The sequence below is a fragment of the Lampetra planeri genome, chromosome 58 (assembly GCF_965212315.1).
Source record: "Lampetra planeri chromosome 58, kcLamPlan1.2.h2, whole genome shotgun sequence".
Classification (NCBI taxonomy): domain Eukaryota; kingdom Metazoa; phylum Chordata; class Hyperoartia; order Petromyzontiformes; family Petromyzontidae; genus Lampetra; species Lampetra planeri.
The window spans coordinates 4,769,400-4,780,744 of record NC_136164.1 but is presented as its reverse complement, the minus strand read 5'-3'; the positions used below and the strand labels follow the sequence as shown (position 1 = coordinate 4,780,744).

At 50.2% G+C, this 11,345-nt stretch overlaps 1 protein-coding gene across 3 annotated transcripts in view; it reads left to right on the top strand.

The window, feature by feature from the left end:
- LOC144735998 (uncharacterized) overlaps window positions 1-7,356 on the top strand; it is a 12,125-nt gene extending 4,769 nt beyond the window's left edge. For all 3 annotated transcript variants that reach the window (XM_078618623.1, XM_078618622.1, XM_078618624.1), the window contains exons 2-4: window positions 3,921-4,102; window positions 4,903-5,128; window positions 5,451-7,356. In XM_078618623.1, the coding sequence (XP_078474749.1) occupies window positions 3,961-4,102; window positions 4,903-5,128; window positions 5,451-5,583 (501 nt within the window). In that variant the 5' untranslated portion in view covers window positions 3,921-3,960 and the 3' untranslated portion in view covers window positions 5,584-7,356. The remainder of the gene's footprint in view (window positions 1-3,920; window positions 4,103-4,902; window positions 5,129-5,450) is intronic.
- Window positions 7,357-11,345: the final 3,989 nt, after the last annotated feature.

The window sequence follows — 11,345 nt, the reverse complement described above, 5'->3', positions numbered from 1 at the left end:
CGCACAACGAGTCTGTGTGTAAAATGTCAGCTCGATTGGATCACGGGAAGTGGGTTAAAAAGCGACTGAAAGATTTGCACGGTCGTAAGCAAGCAAGCAAGCAAGTGAACTTAATATAAAGGATTTAAAAATAGAATCAAATAGAAATCGTGTACCTCTGCATGCTTCTTCGAATCAGACTGTTTCACGCGGCATCTGTGTACGCAAGCAAAACCTTGAATCCACGATATTTTGTCGATGAGACTCCCCCCATACGCACGAAACTGGTGCAGAGTTGTCTGCTGCCGATGCTACTGGGCAAGAGTGTGGAGTTGCCGGTCTGGGGAGCCACGGGTTCGTGGGGTCAGGGCAGATGTTGACGGGTGTGAGAAGACTGGACGTGTCTCACGCTATCTCTCTCTCACGCTCTCTCTGACACTCTCCCTCTCACACTCTCTCTCTCTCTCACACTCTCTCTGACACGCTCTCATCCTCTCTCTCTCTCACGCTCTCACTCTCTCTCACACTCTCTCTCTCTCTCTCACACTCTCTCTGACACGCTCTCATCCTCTCTCTCTCTCACGCTCTCACTCTCTCTCACACTCTCTCTCTCACACTCTCTCTGACACGCTCTCATCCTCTCTCTCTCTCACGCTCTCACTCTCTCTCACTCTCTCTCTCTCTCACACTCTCTCTGACACGCTCTCATCCTCTCTCTCTCTCACGCTCTCACTCTCGCTCTCTCTCACACACTCACACACTCTCTCTCACACTCTCTCACACTCTCTCTCAGACTCTCACACACTCACTCTCTCTCTCACGCTCTCTCACATTCTCTCACTCTCTCTCTCACGCCCGCACACGCTCTGACACTCTCTCTCACACTCTCTCACACTCTCTCACACTCTCTCACACACTCACACACACTCACACTCTCTCTCACACTCTCTCTCACGCTCTCTTACACTCTGACGCTCTCCCTCTCACACTCGCCGTGTTTACTGAGCTCACCTTTGCCCGCCAGTGTTAACGTCACATGGCGCGTGCCCAGGTGCTTTATCTGAGTGGTCACATGACCCAAGCCTCCACCTGTTCCCCCAAGAGAGAGATACGAGAGAGAGAGATAACAGAGGCTCAGGGGTTCACAATTGCCGTATCGAGACTGGTGGTCTCAGCCCAGTCACCCATGACTCACACAGAGACCTGCAGACTCACAGAGATAGCCAGACTAACGTAGACCCCCACAGACGCACACAGAGAGACCCACAGACGCACACAGAGACCTGCAGACTCACACAGAGACCTGCAGACTCACATAGATACCCAGACTAACATAGACCCCCTCAGACTCGCACAGAGAGACACACAGACTCACACAGAGACCTGCAGCCTCACATAGATATCCAGACTAATATAGAGACCCATAGACTCACACAGAGACCTGCAGACTCACAGAGATACCCAGACTAACATAGAGACCCACAGACTCGCACAGAGAGACCCATAGACTCACACAAAGACCTGCAGACTCACAGAGATACCCAGACTAACATAAAGACCCACAGACTCGCACAGAGAGACCCACAGACTCACACAGAGACCTGCATACTCACAGAGACCCATACACCAAGGTGGTTAAATCTTGACGTAAAGCTTTCGTGACTGCAGGAATTCATATTCTTTGGGTTTTTCGGTAAAGCCACGTAGATGGAAAAAAATACACAAATCAAAATCACGAAGTTTCGATCGCAACACAAGCAATCGTCTTCAGGTGAAAGAAAAAAAACGTCGAGATTTAGATTTTTGCTATTTTTAAAAATCCTTTATATTAAGTTCGCTTGCTTGCTTGCGTGCTTGCTTGCTTGCGTGCTTGCTTGCTTGCTTACGACCGTGCAAATCTTTCGGTCGTTTTTTAACCCACTTCCCGTGATCCAATCGAGCTGACATTTTCCACACAGACTCGTTGTGCGTGACAATTAATGTTCGTGAAATTTTTTTTCAAAAATTTTACACTATTTAGGACAAAAATATTATATTTAATTACCAATTGCTTAATGGTGCCATGCAATCATCTGACCCATAGGTGGCAGCCATCTCAAGCCAGAGGACGAGAGGACTCTAGCCGCCACGCGTATAAAGGATTTATAGTGAAAAACTTTGTTTTTTTACGGGTTAATTTTTATTCTCATCCTCTCTCCCACTGCTCGTGACATCACCACGAACGAATCCGGCTCACAGCTGCGGGATGCGGCTGACATCATCACGGCACGCGCCTAAGAATCAGAATCTTTGTTCTGGAAGAATGCAATGAGCTATACAGCTTTTTTTCACATACAGTGAGGGAAACAAGTATTTGATCCCCTGCTGATTTTGTACGTTTGCCCACTGACTAAGAAATGATCAGTCTATAATTTTAATGGTAGGTTTATTTGAACAGCGAGAGACAGAATAACAACAACAAAATCCAGAAAAACGCATGTCAAAATTTATATAAATTGATTTGCATTTTAATGAGGGAAATAAGTGTTTGACCCCCTCTCAATCTTTCTGGTGGCCTTCATCCATCTTTCTGATTGACTGACGCCTACATTTGGAGTTTGAATGTTCTCCCCGTGTTGGCGTGGATTTTTCTCCCGGTCCTCCGGTTTTTCCCCTCCACATTTCGAATCAACGTCGCGCGCTTAGAGTTGTTTGGCCGTTATAAATTTCCACGCGATAAGCCACTTCGTTGAGCTACCGTTTGTGATGGCCAGGTCCGTGTGTGTGGGTCGAGTTCCCGGAGGACACGGGATAACCTGGAGGAAACCCGCGCCGAACATGGGGAGGGAATCTTCTTGGTTCTTTCGGTAAAGTCACGTAGAAGGGAAGTAATAAAATAATAAAAATAAAACATAATAAAATAATTCTCACGACGTTTCGGCCACAACGCAAGCAGCCGTCCTCAGGTGAAAGCCAGGTCTGTCGAGGCGACAGCGTCTGAATGAAACAGCACCATGCTTGGAGCGTATATTTAAGCTGGGTTGGAAGGGGGGGAAAGGGCGCCTTGACCCAGCTTAAATATATGCTCCAAGCATGGTGCTGTTTCATTCAGACGCTGTCGCCTCGACAGACCTGGTTTTCACCTGAGGACGGCTGCTTGCGTTGTGGCCGAAACGTCGTGAGAATTATTTTATAATGTTTTATTTTATTTTTTATTACTTCCCTTCTACTTGACTTTACCGAAAGAACCAAGAAGATGAATCCCTGCAGTCACGAAAGCTTTAAATCGAAATTTAAATGGGGAGGGAACTTACTAACTCCACACAGATGGACGCCCGAACGGTGACACTGCGACACCCTGCCGCCACATTGTCAAGACAACGTACGATTTAATCCACGGCTCTAGTGCAGTGCAATTCACCAGTTTGCAGATCGGTGAGGCCGCTCTCGCCGATGAGACATCGTCAGTGTGAGGGTCGTCACGCAATTGAAACCATTGGGGGTTTAACAGCAGCACGTTTTGACATGTTTTAAGACATGTTCTAGATTTGAAGCTTTCGTGACTGCAAGGATTCATATTCTTAGGTTTTGTCGCTAAAGTCACGTAGGTAGAAAATTAAAATTAAAATTAATAAAAGTAAAATAAAAATAAAATAAAATCACGACGTTTCGGAGGCAACACAAGCAGCCGTCCTCAGGTGAAGAACAGGTCTGTCGGAAAGACAGCGTCTGACCAGGTCTGTCTCCCCGACAGACCTGGTCTTCACCTGAGGACGGCTGCTTGCGTTGTGGCCGAAACGTCGTGAGAATTATTTTATTATGTTTTATTTTTATTATTTTATTACCTCCCTTCTACGTGACTTTACGGAAAGAACCAAGAAAATGAATCCCTGCAGTCACGAAAGCTTTAAATCGAGATGATGATGATGATGTTGAGCCGTGTTGCCGTCCCATCTATTCAGACGAGGTGGTGACGCCGCCGAGTGAGGAGCGACCGGAGCGATGTCGGATGACCGCAAGCCGCTGATGGTGGGGGGCGAAGGTGGGGGGCCCCCGGCGTACGGGGCGCAGGGGCAAGCGCCCCCTGGTTACGGAGCCATCCCACCTCCGGGGGGCTACCCCTACCCCCAGCCCTACCCCCCAGGTAACCAGCCCCACGCCCAACCGGTTGGGGGTTCGGGATGTCCGTGCACGGTGGCGCTCGCTGAACGCCTGCACATCTTACGCAGCCCAACGGGGGTAGCGCTTGTTGTAGAGGCTCGCGCGGTTTGGACCCGGTGGGCCGCCCTGGTCAGTACCCTGCGGTGGGTATAAACCTGCGGTTCTTTAGCTGGGCGGCACGCACCTCCTGGGGGTGCGAGACATGGCCAGTTGTTGTTAGAAGGTAAATAATCGAATCACAAATTAAGCACGGGCACATAAGTACAACTACTTTGTTTCATCAAACAGATGTATTTATTTACATTATGAAAAAAAAGCTGCAGTAAAGGTGAAGAGCCATTGGTATAAACAATGCTACTCTGCGCCAGATGATTAACTCGCAAGCGGACGTGAAAGATCCCGTGACGTCATTCGACACGATCAGAAGGCCATGAAGTCACCTGGTCGATGGGCAACTCGATCCGGGCAGCTACTGGGAACCCAGCCATTGAGTAACCAGCCAATAGGAAACCAGCCAATAGGGACCCAGCCAATAGAGACCCAGCCAATAGGGACCCAGCCATTGGAGACCCAGCCAATAGGGACCCAGCCAATAGGGACCCAGCCAATAGGGACCCAGCCTTTGGAGACCCAGCCAATAGGGACCCAGCCAATAGGGACCCAACCAATAGGGACCCAGCCAATAGGAACCCAGCCTCTGGGGACCCAGCCAATAGGGATACAGCCATTGGGGCCCAACCACGAGGTCACCACCAGGTGACCCACGTGCTCCTTTCTCCACAGGTTACCCTGGCGGGTCGGACGGGGCCTACCCTGCCGGACCCCCTGGCAATTACCCCCCCGGGCCCCCTGGCCACTATCTGTCTGGCCCATCGGGGCCCTACCCACCTGGGCCCCCATGTCCGGGTCCCTACCACCCACCCGGAACTGGACCCTACCCTGTGATCATCAATCATCAGGCCCAGGGTGTGACGTCTGTGCTGGTCGTGGGTGGTTGCCCCACGTGTAGGTGAGTGGTGGTGCGAGTGCCCTCGCCTCGGCGTGTGTCAGCCGTCTTTGTGTTTGTGTCCGTGTGCGGGGAGTGGTCGTGTAGCGTTACGAATCCGACGCCCCGAGTTCGATTTCCGCTCACGCCCACCGCCAACGCCAGTGACTATTATCTGAACCGGTACTGGGCCTCCCCTAGGTCGACTCGGCTTCAAACGAGCACCTGATGTGGTGTGTAAACATCGCTATTCGGGTGACAAAGGCACACCATGTGTGCTGTGCGTCCGCACCGTGTCTGCCGTGTGTCCTCACCGTGCGTGCCGTGTGTCCGCGTGTGCCGTCAGGGTCGGAGTTCTGGAGGACGACTACTCCGTGTGTGGCGTCATCCTCGCCATCCTCTTCTTCCCCATCGGCATCCTCTGCTGCCTGCTCATGCGCCGGCGACGCTGCCCCAACTGCCACGCCTCCTTCGAGTAGCGACGGGGGGCCCTGGGCGGGGGTGGGGGGGGGTAGGACAGGGGACCTGGAAGGGAAGGGTGGGTAGGCCCGATAGGCTGAACCTCCGCTAAAACCACCGCGTAAGGGCTCGGAGATTTGCTCGCCGTACAATCACCCGGCCGTGTCGCTCACCCGTCCACGCCTCCTTTGCACTGGCACAACCGAGCCACTCTGGTGAGCCATGTCGGAGCCAGAACGGTGCCGGCGCGGCTCAGGAGGTGGCCCGGTTGTTTCTCCACTTTGCAGGAGCCGAGCCGTGCCACCCACGACTTCGCACGCGGCGAACGAGTTGGAGAAGCGGGTGGGTGACGCCACGTCCCCACCGCGTACCGGCTGCCCGTCACGCGCGGTTGAACGTGTCGCTACCCCTGGCCCTGCTTGGCCCCGCCCCCGAGCCAGATTCAGATGCCCTGTGAGACCGGTTTGGTTCTGGTTCGGCTAGGCGAATAACCCAGTGGAAAAAACACATTCCTACGGTAAGGCCCCCCCACTCCACCCCCTCCCCGCTAGCTTAACTCGGATTTTTGTGCTGGAAAAGCAGCATCCATAGGCAGCACGTGCGGGGAGTGGGGGGGTTCGTTCGGAGGTCTCCCTGCGGGCTGTGGCACGGCCCTGGCACGGGGAGAGAGGCCGCCCCTGTCCCCGGCGTGCACGTTGACCCTGGCCATTGACCGAGCAACCCAACGTTCCTACCAGCTCCCTCCGCAGGAATGTGTTAATAATATATGCATTGTCCTTGAAACTGATTGGCCTACACCAGGGGTGGGGAACGTCCGGCCCGCGGGCCGTATGAGGCCAGCGAAATCATTTGGTGTGACCCTGCCAAGGCAACCACAGGCGGGACTCAAAATTCAACAAATCTAGGAGCAAACCTGGAAAAGCAGTTGCGAGTAGCAACATCATCAATACCAGCTAACATCACATGCCTCACCAAAGAGAAGCAGTTCCAGCCATCACATTAGGGGTGAGTTAATTAAATGTTTGACTAAATATAACGGCCTAATTTTTAAGGTGATAATTTTGTATGGCCCGCGGAATGATGTTGTAAATATCCAAATGGCCCTTGGTAGAAAAAAATGTACCCGTAAAAACAAAGTTTTTCACTCTAAATCCTTGATATGCGTGGCTGCCACCTATGGGTCAGATGATTGTCTGCCAGCATTAAGCAATTGGTAATTAAATATTTTAAAACATTTTCCTAAACAGTGTAAAATTTTGGAAAAAAATTTTCACGAAAATTAATTGTCACGCACAACGAGTCTGTGTGGAAAATGTCAGCTCGATTGGATTGCGGGAAGTGGGTTAAAAAACGACCGAAAGATTTGCACGGTCGTAAGCAAGCAAGCAAGCACGCAAGCACGCAAGCAAGCAAGCGAACTTAATATAAAGGATTTAAAAAGGTTCCCCACCCCTGTTCTACACCAAGGACAGCCTTCTTTACACATTCCTGCGGAGGGAGCTGGTAGGAACGTTGGGTCGCGGACCGTGGTGGAGGGGCATCCGTGTTCACATTCCGCACTCCGTGGACTAGAAGGCCCCCTGCCTGCCTGCACGTGGCGTGCGTTTTGTCTCGGGCGTCGATTTGGCTGCTTATCGAGGGACCGCCGTGGCTACGACGCGGGTTTCATCGTCGTCGCGCCGTTAATTTGCGTTTGATTATTTCATCGTTTTAGTCTAAATGCTGATGACGTAACGAACTCATCCGTGATTACAGCTGTAAATAAATAAAGAAATAAATGACATGCAAATAAACTACAGCTTGGCGAAATGTTTTCGTCCCCGCGGCAAATCGATAAATGCGGGCGATTTGGTGGAGCGACGTTGCCATGTGCTGCGTTGTAGGACATTGATGATGTGGGGTGAAACCAGGTTAAGGTTATCAGGGGCCTAATTATGCACCTAGGGTGGGGCGGGGGTCAGACATTTGTGACGATGTGTGACAAGGGGGGGGGGGGGGTTCAGAAATGTGACGTCACAGCGAAATGCGCAACTTTCAATAAATATAGACGACACGTTCTACTTAATTAAATAGACTTTTTAACAAATGTTTTCTCCTACAGCATCAGAGTGCAGCGCCACATTAAATACGCACGACAATGACAATAGTTTAAAGCGATTTGAAGCATGTTTTATTTTTTGGGCGGGGGGGGGGGGCAGAGCTTTGTGACGTCATATTTGAGGGGGGGGGGGTCTGACTTTTTGTGACGCCGTGTGACGAGAGGGGGGGTTGGCTTCAGTGGCGGCTCGTGACATTTGCCACGACGTGGGGCTGTTGTGAATGACCTCTGATTAATTACGGTGTTTCACAAGTAGTACTAGTCGCATATCTGCATTTCCCATAAATATGCAAAAATTCCTCTTGATATGCAAATTATTTTGTCAAGGCGCTCTTCCTCCTCCCTCCCAGCTTAAATAGACGCTCCAAGCCTGGGGCGTGCCATTCAGACTCTGTCTTATCGACAGACAGCTGTTCTTCACCTGAGGACGGCTGCTTGCGTTGTGGCCGAAACGTCGTGAGAATTGTATTTTATAATGCTTTATTTTTATTATTTTATTATTTCCATTCTACGTGACTTTACCGAAAGAACCAAGAAGATGAATCCCTGCAGTCACGAAAGCTTTAAATCGAAATTTACGGTGTTTTCGTTCAGAAAAACCGCGTCGTTCCATACGGCACAACGGTCTTCATCCCTAAACAATACGAAACAAAACAACAAAGCACTCAAATGCTGTCCCCACATGACCCTCAAGTCCACACAACCCCTTTCATCCTTTCAAATGGAATATTTAGCAGTAACTCCACAGGATTCGTTGCTAATCTGTCGTTTGCTGCACCTGCTGTCATCGCTATGGCTGTTTCATTCTAGAGCGTGTGGGCCGTGTGAGATGCTATATTTCCACAGTGCGACTTGGCGCTGGGACATCGTCTCATTACAGCCCCACGGGCGAAATTTTTTCACCGCCCTGAATGGGTCTCAAACGGCGTGGCTACAATATGTCTCTGGTCTATATGTCTCTGGTTCTGTGTTTGATCTCTCTCTCAAATTTAGCATTCTCAGGAAGAACGTAATCAACCAGGTAGGGTGTTGACTGTTATGTTATCCGACTCTCTGTTGTATTACATTACATTTCTAAGTATACTAGATTTGTGTTTCTATTTCATTTATACCTGATGATGATTGCTTGTGTTGCAATCGAAACGTCGTATGCTAGTATTTCATTTATTATTTTCTCTTTATACGTGACTTTACCGAAAGAACCAAAGAGTAATTCCTGCAGTCACGAAAGCTCCAAATTAAGTTTGTGGCTACAATGCTTAGAAGTTCGTCGCAATGAATGAAAGGGGGGGGGGGGGGGTCATCTCTCACTCGGACGCCTTCACAGCCGCACCGAGACCTCCCCGATGCAGCACAAACCAAGACTGTGGCTTTGCAGCTGTTTCTAATACGAACAAATTTTAAAATGTCATCTTCGTTAGGCAATTCACGTTGAAATAATCATCGCATTAAAACAAAATTTAAACACGAAACAATGGAGAGAAATTTTTGATTTAAAGCTTTCGTGACTGCAGAATATAATGGAGAGAAAAGTTTGTAAATTTCGATTTAAAGCTTTCGTGACTGCAGGGATTCATCTTCTTGGTTCTTTCGGTAAAGTCACGTAGAAGGGAAATAATAAAATAAAAAATATAAAACATTATTAAATAATTCTCACGTTTCGGCCACAACGCCGAAACGGACAGATGCTTGCATTGTGGCCGAAACGTCGTGAAAATTGTATTTTATTGTTTTATTTTTATTATTTCCCTTCTACGTGACTTTACCTGAAAGAACCAAGAAGAGAAAAGTTTTTATTTTTTAAAAAATTTGAATGCAATTTATAACGCGCGCAAATTCGCGGAACCTAACGGCCGCAACTCAGAGGCGCGGAGCCAATCTCAGAGTCGCTCGAAAGCACGTGGTTATAAGAGGTGAGTCTTTAAGTCTCTCTTGAAGGAGACGATTGAGGTGATGCTACGAATGTGCAGTGGGATTGCGTCCCAGACTGTTGGTACAGCCACCGAGAAGCGGGTCATAGCCGTGACCGTCCTGGATCTTGGTATCAAGAGGAGGTCGTGAGTCGTACTGCGAAGGCATCTGCCGTGTGCTGTACTGCAAGTCGTCAACATCATTTCTCATCTCCAGCTACTTTGTGGGGAAGCGCTTCAACGGCCCCTAGTGGACAAGCCATGCCTGGGTTAATTTCGTGTATAGTGAGTTCTCAGTGAGTCAGACGACGTAGTTGAGGCACACTCTTTTATTTAACGAAAAGGCGGTAACAACACTTGAAGGGGTGACGGCCCCTTCACCCGTACTCAATGGGAAACACCCCTAGCACTATCCCCTGACTGTCCTATTCCGCTACGAGGCTATCTGATCCGGCCCTGGTCAAGCACGGATCCCGGCACCCAGCTAACCAGGCCGTGCTCTCACAAGAGCAGCGCTCCTGGAACTCTTGGGGCCGCGCCACTGGCTTGCCCTACTCGGCCCTGACAAGGACAGCGAGACAGGGGAGTCCCAGGGCCTATTCTGCCGGTCTTCAGTCTTCACTGGTAAAGCTTCTAACACACTGGCTCCGAGCCCTCTGGCTCCCCGCCTTTTATAGGAATCCTCTCCAAGGGGTGGGGGGCTATGGGGGATCACAGCGCCCCCCCATGGCCCCCCCAGGGTTAACCGATGCGGACGTGGATGTAGACACCCGTGTGTGGGTGCAGACACCCTTGTGTTTCTGTCCGCGTTTCTCCCCGTAACAACCCCGACACGTGGTACACCGGTGAGCATCGTGGGGTCCGGGGAAATTATACATTTTGTATAATAATACAATTGACTTAAAGCTTTCGTGACTGTTGGAATTAATATTATTTGGGCCATTACAGTGCGTATCTAATGTGGCGTGCACTCTGATGTTGCAGGAGTGTTGTTATAACAATTAGTGTTGTTATCACAATTCTATATTTATTTAAAGTTGCGCATTTTGATGTGACGTCACATTTCTCAAACCCTCCCCCCTCGTCACACATCGTCACAAATGTCTGACCCCTCCCACCCCACAGGTGCGTGACGTCATTTATGGACGGCCCCGAAGGTCGCGAGCTCGAATTTTTCGTTGGCTCGGCCCATCATCACTCCTATTTCCTGGGGGATAAAGCGAGTGTTTCGGAGGAGTGTTGATGGGAGATGATGATGAGGGCGTGGGAGCGTTTTTGCCAGGACCCGGCTTTCAGACACCACACACGTGTCCGGCATCGTCGGTCAGTAGCCGTGCTCACTCCACTGCTGGATGAACGCGTAGCAACGGGTGCGTGTTGCTAGGGGCCATACTTCACCATTTGTGTTCATTGCGGCTTGGGTAGAGAGTTGGTGGGGAAGGGGCGGTGATGTCCTGAACGAGTCATCTTCGCCGCAATTTTGATGTCAACTCGGTTAAGGCTGAGCCTACCTAGGGGGAGAACGGTGCTGCCACGCTTGACTCTTCCCCATCACTCCGCCCCCCCCCCTCCACATTCAACGGGTTATTTAACCTTGCGCTCAAACCACCTCTCTCGATTCCAACGATTCCACTCGCGTATTCACGATTCGTAAATCGATTTTGGCGGTTGTTTCCCACATCCCCGGAGTGCACGCGATTCGCGATTCCCGCACGCGATTCGTGATTCCCGTACGCGATTCGTGATTCCCGTACGCGATTCGTGATTCCCGCTA